Source organism: Colletotrichum phormii (genome assembly GCF_030913505.1).
Source record: "Colletotrichum phormii strain CBS 102054 chromosome Unknown BDP81scaffold_8, whole genome shotgun sequence".
Taxonomy (NCBI): domain Eukaryota; kingdom Fungi; phylum Ascomycota; class Sordariomycetes; order Glomerellales; family Glomerellaceae; genus Colletotrichum; species Colletotrichum phormii.
The window spans coordinates 1,207,901-1,223,314 of NW_026851450.1; the positions used below are offsets into that span (position 1 = coordinate 1,207,901).

General features: G+C 54.1%; 6 protein-coding genes across 6 annotated transcripts; 2 read left to right on the forward strand and 4 right to left on the reverse strand.

Annotated features, from left to right (window-relative positions):
- Nucleotides 1-263: 263 nt before the first annotated feature.
- On the reverse strand, nucleotides 264-2,086 carry BDP81DRAFT_517602 (hexokinase; the record flags this gene model as incomplete). Its single annotated transcript, XM_060595915.1, has 2 exons — nucleotides 264-1,904; nucleotides 1,957-2,086. 2 exons carry the CDS (start codon nucleotides 2,084-2,086, stop codon nucleotides 337-339), a joined length of 1,698 nt encoding a protein of 565 aa, XP_060446419.1. The 3' UTR covers nucleotides 264-336.
- A 480-nt stretch (nucleotides 2,087-2,566) lies between these two features.
- BDP81DRAFT_425976 (uncharacterized protein) lies at nucleotides 2,567-4,950 on the forward strand. The gene is made up of 7 exons (XM_060590255.1): nucleotides 2,567-2,789; nucleotides 2,858-2,877; nucleotides 2,944-3,027; nucleotides 3,084-3,394; nucleotides 3,468-3,870; nucleotides 3,925-4,492; nucleotides 4,553-4,950. Exons 1-7 carry the CDS (start codon nucleotides 2,708-2,710, stop codon nucleotides 4,795-4,797), a joined length of 1,713 nt encoding a protein of 570 aa, XP_060446420.1. The 5' UTR covers nucleotides 2,567-2,707; the 3' UTR covers nucleotides 4,798-4,950.
- A 35-nt stretch (nucleotides 4,951-4,985) lies between these two features.
- On the reverse strand, nucleotides 4,986-6,236 carry BDP81DRAFT_393498 (glucosamine-6-phosphate deaminase; the record flags this gene model as incomplete). Its single annotated transcript, XM_060587831.1, has 5 exons — nucleotides 4,986-5,189; nucleotides 5,254-5,427; nucleotides 5,522-5,893; nucleotides 5,960-6,108; nucleotides 6,173-6,236. 5 exons carry the CDS (start codon nucleotides 6,234-6,236, stop codon nucleotides 4,986-4,988), a joined length of 963 nt encoding a protein of 320 aa, XP_060446421.1.
- A 484-nt stretch (nucleotides 6,237-6,720) lies between these two features.
- Nucleotides 6,721-9,022, reverse strand: BDP81DRAFT_425980 (amino acid permease). Its single transcript, XM_060590256.1, has 6 exons — nucleotides 8,903-9,022; nucleotides 8,631-8,756; nucleotides 8,269-8,577; nucleotides 7,806-8,206; nucleotides 7,445-7,743; nucleotides 6,721-7,380 (listed from the first exon to the last, which is right to left on the reverse strand). Exons 2-6 carry the CDS (start codon nucleotides 8,737-8,739, stop codon nucleotides 6,945-6,947), a joined length of 1,554 nt encoding a protein of 517 aa, XP_060446422.1. The 5' UTR covers nucleotides 8,740-8,756; nucleotides 8,903-9,022; the 3' UTR covers nucleotides 6,721-6,944.
- A 1,086-nt stretch (nucleotides 9,023-10,108) lies between these two features.
- Nucleotides 10,109-11,918, forward strand: BDP81DRAFT_317554 (uncharacterized protein; the record flags this gene model as incomplete). Its single annotated transcript, XM_060584269.1, has 4 exons — nucleotides 10,109-10,428; nucleotides 10,493-10,754; nucleotides 10,812-11,210; nucleotides 11,268-11,918. The coding sequence occupies 4 exons, from the start codon at nucleotides 10,109-10,111 to the stop codon at nucleotides 11,916-11,918; spliced, it is 1,632 nt and encodes a 543-aa protein (XP_060446423.1).
- A 336-nt stretch (nucleotides 11,919-12,254) lies between these two features.
- On the reverse strand, nucleotides 12,255-14,488 carry BDP81DRAFT_393501 (uncharacterized protein; the record flags this gene model as incomplete). Its single annotated transcript, XM_060587832.1, has 2 exons — nucleotides 12,255-12,585; nucleotides 12,645-14,488. The coding sequence occupies 2 exons, from the start codon at nucleotides 14,486-14,488 to the stop codon at nucleotides 12,255-12,257; spliced, it is 2,175 nt and encodes a 724-aa protein (XP_060446424.1).
- Between the last annotated feature and the right edge of the window lie 926 nt (nucleotides 14,489-15,414).

The following is a 15,414-nucleotide window of genomic DNA, read 5'->3' on the forward strand; positions in this document are numbered from 1 at the left end:
TCTGCTGTCAGATATCTAGCAAGAGCTTGAACATTTGATACACTGAAATATATATATAGTGAATGAATCGAGGATGGAAGGTCAGGCGAGACTCGTCTCAACTCGCATGATCACTCGGCCTCACAGTGAACTGTGAATAGAGATGTTACCTATCCAACACCGCATCACTCTTGATCATGAAACCAAAGCAATGGGTCACCTCCACTTTTAGCCATGGGACTGGTTGAAGGCAGTATTATCTTTGAGTTAGCACTTAGCGTTCAGTCATACTTGAGTCAATTTCTTTGAACTTCAAGTGCCCATTTATTGATGCCTAATTCAACCAGACCCCATGTATTATGCTCTCGCCGCCCATGCAATCAATGCCGCTCCAACTCCGCTACCATCTCTCGCCATGCCGATCCTGATTCTCTTGTCGCCCACAACACCAATCTCTGGAATCTCTCTCAAGGCTTCCCGCAGGTTCTCTTCAAAGTTGGGGAAGTGTTCAATCAAAGAACCGTCGACCCCAACATCAATGATTTCGTTCGAGTCCTCGCCATCAGCTTCCGCTTGGCAATTGCTTCCGTCCCCGAGTCCCGGAAATACGCTCGATGTGCCCTTTGACGGAACTGTGAACCGGACTTTGACATGAAGCCAACTCGCAAGCAGGTTCCACAGACTTCGTGCTCCATAGATGAAGGGTTTCAGAATGTTGATACCCAAGCCTCTTGATGTTGTCGCTACTGGTTTGACGATGCTTCTGGGTGTAAACACCCCAGACTGGAGAGCGACTCCGGCAATTGCAACGGAAGATAGCCTGGCTGATCTACGTCCAATAGCCTCGGAAAGAATCTGTATTGCCTTTGCATCATCCGTCGATACGTCTGTAGCACCGAGTACTCTTGAAATCTCCCTACGCGCAGTCTCAAGCGTTGATGTTGAATCCTTGACAACTGCCGACAGCAAAGAGCTGTCAATACTATCCGGTGTATATAGCGGGGAGTCTCCTAAGAGTTTGAAGTCAAAGAAGCTCTGACCAGGTGATGATAAGTCGATGGTAATCCGCCGGAGTATCTCGCCAAGATACATGCCGGATATGCGCTTCTCGAAATGCTGATCGTCTGGGTTGACAGAGTCTCGGTCCAAGTCTCGGTCGAATCGTGTGGAAGGCAGCACTTCCAGCTTGCTGTCGAACCCTCCCCATTCAGTGTTCAGCGCCATCATAGCATCCGAGTCTGAGGTTGAGAACTCTGCGCGTGAATGCAGCTTAGTGATGCGAGAGATGCGCTCCATGTACGCTCCGTTGGTCCCGGTTCCAAAGATTGCGCCTACTACGTTACTAGAACGACCCGGAGATGTATATGCTCGCGCGGCCAAAGTGCCAACGGTATCATTTGCAAGTGCCGTTACCAAGAGAGGCAGGTGTTGCTCATCGAGGGCTTCCTGCAGCATGGCGCATGGGTCGCGGCCGACTGCATCAGCGATACCGAATGATTTCGTCCAGTACAGCAACGTTCCCTTGTTGATGGCATGCTGGTCAAAGGTAAAACTGAAAGTGAATCCAAGGCTCTTGCAGTGCTTCTGCCGTATTTCTTCAGTGATTGCATCTCCCTCCTTCAGGAGTTGCGACCATGTTGTAAGGTCTTCTGGGTGATGCTTCTCCAGGAACTCGTTCATCTGCACAGCGATAAATCTGAATAGATCCTTGTAGGTTGGTGCAGCCATCAAGTGCCTGGGTATGACGGCTTTGGACTGAGTCAAGGAGTAGGTGGAGTCTCCGTGTAACTCAACAGAGCACACCCTCAAATTGGTGCCGCCCAGGTCGATGGCCAAGCAGACACCTTTTTCGGAGCCATTGGGTAATTTGGTTACAAATGAAGGAATTTGGCACATAGAAGTGCCATCTTCTTGAAGGCCCTCGTCTGTTTGCAATATCAGCATGCGGTACAACAACTCAACGTTGACTAGACTTACTAAGCTGCTTCAAGAAGTGAGTTGTGGCGCGACGGACATCCTCCGTTGGGAAATCGAAGTCATGTGCGATTTTCCGGGCCTGAGCTATCAACTCAGACGCCCTGCCATGCTCAGAATCGATCAAAGACATTGAAACACAACACTCTCCCAACAGACAATGTTAGTCGTAGGCAGTTGTGTTGGTGGGAAGGGCTAGGTTCATGGGTGCCAACGCCTATCAATAACACTCAGCATGCAACCGATCAAGTATCCAAGCCCCCGCGGCAAAAGGATGATTTTGGCACCGGAACTTGAACCAACTCCTGCAGCTAGGAAACATCTGTTCGGAAAGAAAAGGAAGGTCATCTCATCGGACTGTACTGTAAGAACTAAGAACTTGACACTCACAGTTGGTGCCGTCTACTACAACCATCGCATGCCCGGTGATTACGGACCGGGTTGGCTCGGTGGACCGGTTGAAATTAGCCAGAAATCCCTCCAATAACAACCCCCCGGCCTATCGAGGACCGGGTCCTTGACCCCGCGTTACCTCTCGTCGCCCAAATCTTCAAAAAGACCGGTTCCCCGGTGCGACCGGTGAATCTTAACTCTGCCCCGATCCCACCTGTTTCACCGGGTACCCGCCGAAGAAAGCAACAGTAAATCGAAACCTGGCCGAGAACAAGGCCGTGGACACCGGTATTTGTCGCAATTGATAGAGTGGGACTCGAACAACGCTCAAAGTATCAGTGCACAAACAATCGCTTTCATAATGTCTGCTCACCAGGTGAGGGACAAGGCGTCGGCCGATGGGCCGGATGAGTCGGGCCCGAGCAAGGCCCGGAAGGCATGCGGTAAGCACATGGTGGACTCCGTCTCATTGCATGCAACCGTGGAGGCTGACGGACGTGTCCTATTCAAGTCAACTGCAGAAGGCAAAAGGTATGTCGGCCTTGAGCTGGCCTTTCGGAGAAGACCAATAGTCTAACCGGCCTTTCGTGAGGACAGATGAAATGTAGAATTGAGAATGGGGCCACATGTCGAAGATGCCTCCGCGCAGGAGTGCCGTGCGTGTTCGTGCCCAGAGCCAATGTAGGCAGTCATCCCACCGTCCCGTTGTCCCCAGACGTGTCTGACGAATGAACCAGTCCTCGTCTCATCGTGAAAGTCTCTCGCTGGCTTCATTGATCCAAGCAAATGAGCATGTTCCCGCCTTAAACAAGTCTGTCTTTCTTCGGCTGAAGCGACTTGAAGACCACTTGGGTCTACCAGTTCTCACCAACTTGGAAGAACCGGACTCGCCCGCCTCCCCAGATGTACCAACGTTCGAGCACGAGACACCCGGAGAAACATCTCTCGGCGCCCTTTGGAGCGCGGTGTCTGTCTTACGAAGGACGTGTTCGCCAAATGCGAGCTCAAATATTTGGGAGAAATCCTTGATCAAGAGGCTGTGGTTATCGTATGTGCCCTCCAATCTTCCAACACCATGGCCCTCCCCCGTAGTTGCTTCAACACATCTGACACCCTCTCAGCTTCCATGAAACCATGCCAGGGCTTCACTTTCTCCCAACCAAGCAGACTTTTTCTTCACCGAGGCCACTCATGCTGGCCTCGATGCTCTATTGCTCAAGTATACGAGGCCTGCCCGAGGTCGCCGTGTTGGCACCAGACTACTTCAGCGTCTTGTGCAGTGCCATCTCGCAGCTATGCATACCACAGAGCGAAGTCGGCCAAGCCCCGGATGACCCAGCCTCGGCTGAGGAATGGGCTTTTCAAACGGTTTTGGGAATTATACTCGCCGGCCTGCTAAGGGAAGCGGTCGTTAAAGAGACAGGGGTCTGGATTTCTCTCGCATATCGTCTCATCTTGGAGCATTGTCCCTCCAACACTGATGAGCGGTCCCGCGAGTGGCAGCGCCTGTTCTCGGGTCTTCAGGTAAGATGACAATGACGATGTAGTGGGGGCTTGCACCTTTCTAACCTAGTGTAGATCGTCGACCTCGAGCATGCCTCAATATACCTTTCCTGCCCTGTCATACCCATCGAAGCACCCCTTCCCCGACTCAAGATCCCAATACAGGACCAACTTTACCGGCTCTCGAGAATGATGCACACAGGCCTGACCCACTTCACAGGCAGAGGTCTGCCAACGATATGGTCCTGTTTCGAAAGCGAGCCCAGCGTGTCACAGATCTCTTCCGTCCAGTTCAGCGGTGTCGACGGCGCAGTCATCCGCGACTGGGCACGGCAGCTGGATGACTGGCTTGTCGAGTTCAGCGATAAGGACTTTGAGTCGGAGCACGAGAAGAAACTCGTGTTCCGGCAGTACATCCTGCACCGGCTGCTCGTGTTGTCCATCTACCATCCTGCCCGCGGCTGCAACCTCTTTTCGAATACGACACCGAAAGAGCAGCACGAATTGTTGGTCTCAGCGAGGGCGGCAGTCAAGCTCCAAATCCTCGATGCTTCAATATGGTCTAACTGGGATCTCGTCATGATCACCTGGGCCGCTCTCATCGTACTGCAAGGGGTAGATGGCGGAGTAGGGGAGCCAGACGGTGAGTTTATGCCTTTCTTTGCCGATGGAAAGAGTTCACGGCTAATCAGATTTACCCTAGATCTTGAGAACGTGGGAGTTCATCTCCAGAAACTGAAGGAGATGCACGAGCCGAAGCCCAGCTTGCGAGGTATTCTGGCTACGCGGCTTGAACAGAAGCTTCAGGGTCTACATACCCCCGCTTCAGGAGATGCCGAGGTGTTTGAGCAAGAGATTCGCAATATGGATAACTCGTGGTACATCTTCGACCAGTCGAGTCTACAAGCAGGCTATGAGCTTTGGTCGTATGAGAATCAGGGAGGATAGTCTTCAAAATCATCCACTCATTTAGTCTTCCCAGAGTGGCTCACTTGCGCCCTCGTGAAGTTTGAATGGAATTGTTACTTCATTGACTGATTAATTCTGGTATTATCTGCACTTTCAACAATGGGTCTACAAATGACAAGTACCCATTCACTCCCAAGCCATGACCCCACGCGAAATGTCAACGTCAATCAGATGACAGGCCATGAAGCGATGCGAGACGACATACTATCTGGCGTCAACTCCACCAAGTGATCCTCGTCAAACGTCGTCTTTGCATTAGACGGTGTCTGGGGCGTCTGAGGAGGGCTGGCAAGCGACGTGGTCCTCAACCTCAAGGGCAGCTTCTGCTCGAAACCTTTTCCGAGTCCAACCTTCTCAATGCTCTTGAAATACTGGAGATGCGTACAAGTTAGCGAATCATCGATCAGAACCTCACTGACGCTTTGAGATTCATACCTTTACTGTCTTGACCTGCAACTCCAATGTTGCGTCCTCGTCTGCGACGATCATTGAGTAGGGGTGTAGTTGCAAACATGACAGCGTCCACATGTGATTCACGCCACCCTCAATGGCCTTTTGGAGAGCGATCGACTTGCTGGCTCCGTTCACGATAATGACTACTTCTCTTGCCTGTCCATAATTATCAGCAAAATCATTCTTTGCAGCTGCGAGTACCTTGTCGATCCCTGGGGAAGTGGCTCGGGTGGAAAAGAGAAACACGCACCTCCATCACTGTCTGTACGCCAACAGTCAAAGCCATCTGCGGGACCTTGTTCAAGTCGCCACCGAAGAAGCGGGCATTTGCGCGTATCGTATCCATAGCCAACGTCTTCACTCTCGTGCGAGACGCCAGACTTGATCCAGGCTCATTGAAAGCGATGTGGCCATCCGGGCCGACGCCCCCGAGGAAGAGGTCAATGCCGCCAGCAGCTCTGATATTTTCCTCGTAGGAGGCGCACTCGGCATCCAAGTCAGGCGCGTTGCCGTCAAGAATGTGGACATTGTCGGGCTTGATGTCGACGTGTGAGAAGAAGTGGCGGAACATGAAGCTGTGGTATGACTCGGGATGCGTTTGTGGCAGGCCGACGTACTCGTCCTTTTTGGAAGTTGGTAAGATGACAAATCCCAACATTCAGGGGCTTTTCCAAGTCAGAAGACTTACCATGTTGAAGGTTATGACATTTTCAAATGAAATGCGGCCGGCTTTGTGCTCTGCAACTAGAATCTCGTAGATCTGGATCGGACTGCTACCCGTGGGCAATCCGAGAACGAATGGCTTCTCTGGTGTTGGCTCGAAGGTTCTGATACGGTCTAGAAGGGGTCAGAATCCGAATGGAGCTCCTCGACATAGCCCCGAATCAGGGTGCGCTCGTACCGAGGATGTAGTGTGCAACATGGGCAGATGCTGATACACTATCAGGTCTGATGATGAGCCTCATCGTGTCTGATGTCGTCTTGACCAACTTGATTGATGATAGGAAGAAATTTCTTAGAGTGTATGAGTCCCCAAGGATTTTGATATGTCTCTAAGTTGATATTGCTTAGGTAGTGAATGTGAAATTGTAATGGTGAATGGGAGTATAAGAATCTTCAAAAGGTCAGATGATAGCCCGCCCCGAGCCAGCTCTACCACCACATGCAGTGAACTCGAGTACACCTCTAGTGAACAACCAAAGCTTCACAAATTACATCGGCAATCCCCCCCGTCGCTATCGCCGGATTCCTGCCTTCCACCGGTGTTCGCTCTCCGACTTGGCCGGTGGCCCATGGCGAAAGGGGGGTCCTCTGGCCCCGTCAACCCCACGTGGCTCAACCCACGTATCCGGTAGCTGGGTGGCATCAACTTTGAACACTAAATTACTTGCTCCATCCATGCAAAGCAAGCATAGTGCAGTAGTTCCTAACATTTGGTTCTGTGGGACCGTAAGGTTGATGGGATGGTTACGTGCATCGAAGTTAAACCCGCAGGGACGAACTTGTCAAATCCGGCTCTGTATTCAGTTTACGTAGTTTACACTATGTGCCCCTTTTTTTCTACCAGATCCCATCAAAAAATTGAGGGCCTGGTGCGAGAGTTCAACAGAAGCGAGAAACCTCTCCATCATCTCTAAGGTGCAGAAGATTCTATTCCCATGACTTGGGTCTAATTACTCCTCCTTTGCTTGAAGCATCTTCTCGCTGTACTTCGAGCCAGCCTTGAACCACCATGCGCCGACCAGAACGGTAAGTCCACCAACAACAACACAGGTGTAGTTCATGTTGGCGGGCTCAACAGGCATCACATACGGGAAAGAGAAGAAGACAATGGCAAAGGTCAGCCAGCAGACGGTAACGCCGTTGACGATGGGACCCCACGTCGGCCCCATGTGGAACACGCCGCGGTGCATGTTCTTCCGGCGCGTCAAGAGGTTCGTGACGATAGGGAACATGTAGGAGATGTTGTTGATAGTGACGGCAGAGCCGAGAAGAGAGTTGAATGCAGTAGACGAGCCCAGGTAGAGACAGCCCAAAATTGCGACAGCTGCGGTGACGGCGAGTTGGGAGTTCATGGGAATCTGCCACTTGGAGTGGACCTTTGACCAGCTATCGGGAATATGTCAGAATCGATGGATCTTGCGATGCAGTTATAGAGTAAGGATCGACTTACATTCGGGAGAAGGGCATGGCGCCATCACGGGAGAAAGCCCAGAAGACACGGCCAGTGCTCAACTGGGAGCTGACCACGCAGGGGCCCAGGGCAACGAACAGGATGAATGTGAGACCAAAGGCTCCCCCAGCACCCTGCGTGACCTGACGGAACAGCTCAGCCAGCGGAAGCCCAGTGTTGGTGGTGGACAGGGCGTCAAAGTCCTGGACAGAGAACATGAGGGTGATCAGGTAGGTGATACCCGTGACAAAGGCAATGCAAAGCGTGATGGCGATAGCCAAGGGTGCGTTGCGAGACGGCTGAGCAAGTGGTCAGTACACGCTCGGTGAGTCGAGAGATAGGGGAACAAGGAGAGACTCACGTTCGGCATCTCCTCCGTGATGTGGGTGACTCCATCGAGTCCACCGAGACTGTAGAGAGGGTTGACCAGTCCGGTGATGAAGCACACGACCTGGTTCTCCCAGCCGGTGTTGTTGATCCACGTACGGAACACGAACTCGGTGTTGCGGTGCGTCGGGGCGCACGCTGCAACGGTGACCATGACCACGAACCAGCCGATTTGCAGGTAAAAGAGCGAAAACTTGTTCAGTCCCGGGATGATCTTGTTGCCGAACATGACGATTCCGGCGGTAATGAGGTTCAGCCCCTGGTACACGATGAACGTCTGCCACGCTTGGATCTCGAGGTCTCCGTGATAGAGCGCGATCAAGGCCATGAGAACTTGCGCATAGATCAAGTTCGTCGACGCAGTTGTGAAGATCCCTGAATAGGACGCAAGTCAGTCTCCCCTCCTCAACACGTGATTGCATTTCAAGAGAACTTACAGCCAAGCACGCTGAACCAGCCAGTGAAGAAACTCAAGACACCCGTCAACCTCCTCGGCGCAACGGCGGCGATCCAGTGGTACATGCCGCCCTCGGTGGGATACGATGAGACGAACTCGGCCAGCGACGCGCCAAGGAAACACTGCAGCAGGGTGACGAGGATGAAGCCGTAGATGACGGCGCCGGGCCCACCGGCGTTGATCTCGGTGATGAGACCCAGGCCCAGGCCCGTCCACGAGATTGTCGTCGTTGAGGCGAGGCCGATGAGACTGAGGGTGCTGAAGTGGCGCTTGAGCTCTTGGGTGTGGCCTGGTGCAAGCATTAGAAGTTGGTTCCAGAGACTGCAAATTGGGAAGACTTGCCCATCTGCGCCAGACGAATCTCATCTGCGTCGAGGTTCTTCTCCGGCGCAGCATCGACGCTCCGCCTCGGACTCGACGAGATGTCGGTAGGTGTTTTGACGTCTGTCATGATGTCTGTCTTGCACACTGCCCAAGTGATGTCCGTTCACAATTCAATGTCAGCTCTTGTCAATATTCGACTGAACACCGCAGCGAGTCGTGTCTCGCGTGCCATTGTCACGCGCGGGCGGTATTGTAAACATATATCCATGCCAGAACTGTAGGACCCTTACGGTGTTTTCGCCCCCAGAATGCCGTTGGTCCACAATTGATAGTGTGAACGGGGTCCTTCAGAGACCCATCAGTTGATTTTACCCCATCAATCGAGAATTGACAACGATTGTGTTTACAGTTTTTTGTGTGTCCCCCGGAAACAAGCCGTGCTTTGCCGCGATCCGATACGACGGGTCCATCCTGGAGCTATGGGGCAGATAAAATCATACTGCTAGTATCTGTAGGAGTTGATTAGTGTAAAGGGGAAAAGATACGGCATGAGAGCCGCGGTTGATGGATGTGATTATCACCCGGTAAACATCGGACCGGGTCCTCCAACTTCTCCAAAGAGACCAAGCCCCCGTTCATCGGACCTTAAACCGTACCACACCATCTGAATTCTTTTCTGCCCTTCTGGACTGCGAAAAGTGCTGAGAAATGACGAGCCAGGGGGCACCGAGTCATCGGCCAGGGACGATCCTTGTTAGAGCCAACCGGGCATCTCGCATCTCCCCCGGCTTTCTTCTTCCACGACCCCGGTTCATACCCGTAACCTAGTGATACCACTGTCCTTCCGGGCCATCACCTGTTCTTTCGCTCGGGGATGCCCCGAAATGCTTCTTCATCCTGCCTCTCCTCGGCTACAGGGGGTTCTCTCTCTCCCGCCTTTGGGAATTGCAACGTCCCACTGAGCCAAGGTCTACGAATGCGAACTGTTTTCATGTTCTCTAGTCTCTAGACTCTCATCCCGCCTTTCCAAAGCTAGGACAAAGGGTTGTCAAAGGTTCCCATGTCTTCCCACCCTCGTTATCACCTCCGCATTCTTACCTAACCTGGCCAACATCACCGACCCGAAGTCGAGAGAGGAGCCCCCCAGCCACTGCCGCTAAAGTAGCTTGCCCTGCATGATTGCTTGATTGCGCACCCCGGTGGAGGGGTTTTTGCTTGAACATGACATCTCTGCCGTTCGTCTCCGGTCACGCGGCTTCTATCAGTGCAATGACGACGATCTCCCGGGGCCCAGCGCGATATGGGCAACTCTTGGCCGCGGTCTTGGCCGCGGAGAGAGAGAGCGAGATTCGACATGTTGGTGTATATTAAGGTAGCTCCAGACCACCGCCTCGGGATCGCAATTGAGTCCCCTACCTTAGGTCTCTTTTGAGCTTCCCATCCCCTCCCTCGGACTCTGTTATTCGTCAATTGGTCCCTCATCTCCTCCCTTCACAATGGCCGTCACCTTCAAGGCAGTGGGCATCCTGGCCCTTGCCAGCTCAACAATGGCGGTGTCGCCGTACGTCGCCAATCTCTCCACCAACGCCCAGGGCCTCTTGACTGAGTCCATGGCGTGGATGGACCAGTACTACGACCGTTCCGCGGGGTACCTATACGACATTGGATCCGCGTCCGCACTTCGACACGAGACGCGCAGCTCCGTATGGTACGCCCTGGGTCTGCTTGCGCGCAACGATGGCGACGATGCCGCCGAGGCAGAGAAGATTATCAAGAACACCATTGGCGCGCAGTTCAAGAATGTCTCGGAGCAATGGTGAGAGCTACTTTCGACCTCGGCTGACATGGATGCACGATACTGACTCTACTACGACACAAAGGTACGGAGACTACCAAATGTACGACGGAGAACCGTACGTGGGATCGCCCTACTACGAGGACAGCATCTACAACTCATGGGACCCCAACTGGAGAGGCTTCGTCGGCACGACGCTCGTCATGGCGTTGGAGGAGTTCCCCCACCTGCTGAGCAACGACACCCAGGATCTCATCCTCGAGTCGCTGCACAACACCACAAAGGGAGACGAGTACCGCGTCGGCGGCGTCGACGATGACAACCTGTACCCAGCCTACAGCAATCCCGTAAGTTCCTTACTCGCTTACATAACTGCTGCAGTGCAGATACTAACAACACTCAAGGCCATCATGCGCGCACTCGTCTCAGGCTACACCGGCCGCCGCCTCAACGATGCCAACATGACAGCTTCGGGCGAGTCGTACGCCCAGGAGATCATCGACCTCTTTGACCGCGCCAACACCCTTTCCGAGTTCAACTCGGGCACCTACACGGGCGTCTCCCTCTTTGGGCTGATCCTCTGGTCAAAGTACCTCCCCGAGGACTCCGTCATGACGCAAAAGGGCCCACAGATGCTCGCCGACACGTGGAAGGCCGTCGCGCAGCTGTGGCACCCGGGTATGAAGAACATGGCCGGCCCTTGGGACCGCGCCTACGGGTATGACATGAACCGCTACGTCAGTTTAATGGCGTTGTGGTTCTGGACCTTGATTGGAAAGGAGAACTCTTCTCTCATCTCTGCCGTAAGTCTTCTCATCCTGTGAGAGTCAAAGAAATAGAAGCAAACTAACTCTGAATAGCCTCAAGTCATGTCCCACGCCGCCGACTACGCCTGGGCCCCCCTCTTCGCCGTCCTCGCCGACTTCCACACAAGCCTCCTCCCCGAAGGTCTCGTCGCAAACCTTACCACCTTCGGCACCGAAGACCGCACCTTCTCCGCCTCGACCTTCTACCCGCCCTACGACCTCGTCCCCCGCAACATCAGCACCTGGCTCTCGGAGAACCTCACCATCGGCGCCGAGTCCTTCAAGGAGAACGTCATCGGTGGCCCTTCCATCAACCAGGAGTCCTTCAACCCGGCCGTCGTGCAGTGGACCACGGGCGCCGAGATTGCGTTCATTTCCTTGTACCCTACCGAGATGGAGCTCGACGTCGAGGTCGCGCCGAATAAGCTGAGCCTGAGCTACCCCAACGGCACCGCCGAGTCCATCTTTACGTTTGTCGTTGGCACCTTTATCAAGAAGCCTACCATTACCAGCTGGGCCGACGTCCAGGGCCTCTCTGTTAATGTGTCGGGTAACGTCAACGAGACGTACGAGCTGTCGTTTGCCGGGTCGATGGGGGGTACCAGCTCGCCTATTCGCGACTTTGAGTTCTGGAACTTTACGTACACGCTGCCCCAGGGCTTCGAGGGCACGCCGAGCATTGTTCTTGACTTGAACTTGTTGTAGGGCTGAGATCAGGGTCAGGTGCCAACTAAGAGTTGCTGAAGTCTAGGCATGTTTAAAGTTGGCTTTGTGTACCTACCTACTTAGTTAAGCATCAGTACATGATAATGAAGTAATATTACTAGTAATGTTATGTAATGCTTGCTATCAATAAAGATCGTCGATGTATGCAATTGGGGCGGGGGGAAAGCGCTATCGTGAGCGGCACTATCAATTAGATGACATGTACTATGCAGCAGTTTTCTTGCCCTTGAATAATCTTCTCAATTTTAGATGCCATGAATGATCATTCGCATAGTAATACACTACATTTATTTCTTACACTTGCCTCTCACAAACCTAACCTCTGAAGAAGGCAAGGAGGCCTCGTTCAACAGCGACACCAACAACACCAGTAGCAGCAACAGCCCACACCCACTTGTTGTCGTACTCTCCAAGGCTGGGCCAGAAGCTGTTCTTGTCACGCTTGTACTCCTGGAGCTGCTGGAACTTGAGCGGGTTCTCCTTGGCATAGCGCTCCTCCTGGCTGGCCTCGGTGACCTTGTCACCGCCAAGGTAGCGCAGGACGATATAGTTGACGACGGGGCCGAGGCCGGCGAGGGGGTGTAGCATGCCGGCGCTGTAGAGGAGAACGGGGAAGGAGAGGTGGACGAGGGCGTCGCCGAGGTAGCTGTGACCATTTAGCTCTTCCGTCCATGAAGAAGCAGGTTAGATTCGAGGAGTACTTACTTGGGGTGGCGGACGATGCTCCAGACGCCCTCGCGGTTAATCTCCTTACTCTTGCTAGAGTGCTCCTCAAGCTGGCTGTCCGCAATCGTCTCAAGCGCAAGACCAGCAGTAAAGAGGAAGACAGCCAAGCTATGGAACGTCTCGGGGAACTCAGTGAAAGCAGACGACCGCGCACTCGTCAACGGCGCACGGAATGGCAACGTAAACGGCAACGCAATGAGCGCCTGCAGCGCGGCCTCGGGCAAGAACATGCTGAAGAAGGCCCTGTCCCAGAACTTGGGGTCCTTCTTCTTCAACGCGACGTACCGGTCGTCGTCCTTGCCGCGCTTCACGCTACGGGTGGCGATGCGGTAGAATAGACGGGCACCCCAGGCGCTGACGCCAGTGAGGAGGAGCTTCTGGGTGTAACCGAGGGAATTCCATGCCGAGGGGACGGAGAGGCCGTCGTGGACTACGCGCGCGCCGATGGCGGTCCACCAGGCGTTGGCGACTTGACCCGAGGGCCACAGCCAGTCCTTTGCTTCGGCGCGGTCGGTGTACCGCGCGACGGCGTAGACGACGGTGCTCAGGCCGGCGTGGAGGCCGAAGGAAGGGAGGAGGGCGTTTTGTACGAGGCCGAGTGTTGATGTCGTGGCAGCGTTGACGGGGTTGCTCGGGTGGAGGCTGAAGTGCGAGCCGTAGCTATCCTGCTCAGCGCCAGAGACCCTCGGCAGTCTTCTTGAGATTCCCTCCGCGGCTTGGCCGGCCTTGCCGCCAAAGTGAGATCCAAAGCGATCTTGCTCGGCTCCAGAAGCATGTGGGAGGTGTTCGTTGACCTTGGATCCGGAAGGCAGCTTGTCGCCACCGAACCAGCCGCCGAAACGATCTTGCTCAGCACCAGATGTCTTTGGAATTTTGTCCTTGATGTCCGAGGCAGACGGCAACTTGTCACCTCCGAACCATCCACCAAGACGATCCTGCTCCGCACCAGACGTCTTGGGGAGCTTCTCGTTGACCTGGGAGGCAGAAGGCACCTTGTCGCCGCCAAACCAACCCCCAAGACGCTCCTGCTCGGCCCCAACGCCGCTCGGCATCTTCTCCTTGATCTTGTCCGTGACCTGATCAACCACACCCTCCCAATGAGCAGCATACCGATCCTGCTCGGCGCCCGAGGCTCTCGGCATATGCTCCTTAACCCAGGTGCCGGCAGGTTGTCCCTTATCACCACCGAACCAGCGATCATACCGATCCTGTTCAGCACCAGACATACGCGGCAGCTTCTCGCCAAGCTTCTCGACAGAAGGCAGCTCGTGGCCACCGAACCAGCCCTCATAGCGATCCTGCTCGGCCCCGGAACCACGCGGGAGGTTCTGTTTTAGCTTCTCGGCGGCCCGGTCACCCTTGTCACCACCAAACCAGCCTCCGTAGCGCTCTTGCTCTGCGCCGACGCCGCGGGGGAGGTTCTCTTTGATCCTGTCCGCAGCGTGCTCGAGTCTCTCCGTGGCTTTGTCGGCCTTGCCGCCGAACCAGCCTCCCAAGCGCTCTTGTTCGGCGCCCGCACCACGGGGGAGGTTCTCCTTGAGTCTGTCCGCCGCATGCTCGAGTTTCTCCGTGGCCTTGTCGGCCTTGCCGCCGAACCAGCCTCCCAAGCGCTCTTGTTCGGCGCCGGCGCCGCGGGGGAGGTTCTCCCCCAGGCGGTCTGCAGCATGCTCGATCTTCTCGGTAGCTTTATCGGCTTTGCCACCAAACCAGCCGCCGTACCGGTCTTGTTCGGCACCCGATGCCGCAGGTAAGTGTTGTGCCGTGGGGATTTCATTCGTATTGACGCCTAGGCGGGCATTGTAGCCCTCTCCTCGATCCGACATTGTGCTCTAGATGGTTGTGAATTGAGCTCAATTGTCGTAGATTGGTGTAAGGAACAAAGCTTTCCAAAGAAAGGGAGGCATGACAGAGAGAGGGGGAAGGGGTGTTACAAAGTATTTGAATGGCACATGTAATCAGGGAGGAGGGGAAGCTCCGGATCGAGCTTTGGTGGCATGTTTCCGAGTTGCCCTTGCCATTCGGCGTGCCTGGGCCCTCTACCTACCGGTAGGTACTCCTAACATCTGATAGCTGGAAGCTCCGAGCTACAGCTACCTACCTTGCCGCGCTTGCGTGCTGTACAAGGGAATGTTGCCTCAATTTGCCTCTGAAGCTGTGCTGTAAGGATGACGTCTGCCCCGCGGTAGTGCGGGTTGCCCCTTGTTCCTCGACGTCACTGGCGTCCCGATCCGATGAATTGGCTGATGCGGTTAGTCTCGCGTGTCTGGGTTGTACCACAGCAAGTCTTCAGTTCACAACCTCCAATGCTGCTATAATAGTTCTACCACTGCTGTAGAACTATTATAGCAGCATTGGAGGATTCTATGAGGGTTTAAACTTGACTAAATAAGTCTTCTGAACATGCCTCTCTTAAAATCCCTCATCATCTATGTTCGAGGCTCATGTTGAAGCTCCCTCCAAGAGAGAGATGACTTACATGGTACTTCTTCATCCGCACGACTAAACTAAAATTGCGGGGACGCGCGTGCAGATCGACGAGCACCTGCATTCTTGGCCAGGAACATGGGCTGACGGATCCTCTGCTCGGACACGGCGGGTATCCAACCCCAGGTTTCACACAGCCGTCTGGGAAGCTGTGCTGGAGGTATGTGGTGAGGGATATCCATGGTGAAATGTTGCTTGGATATCAAATGGCGAGTGGAATTGTGATGTTGGAAAATGGGTAGGAAGACTAAAAATCCATGGTTTC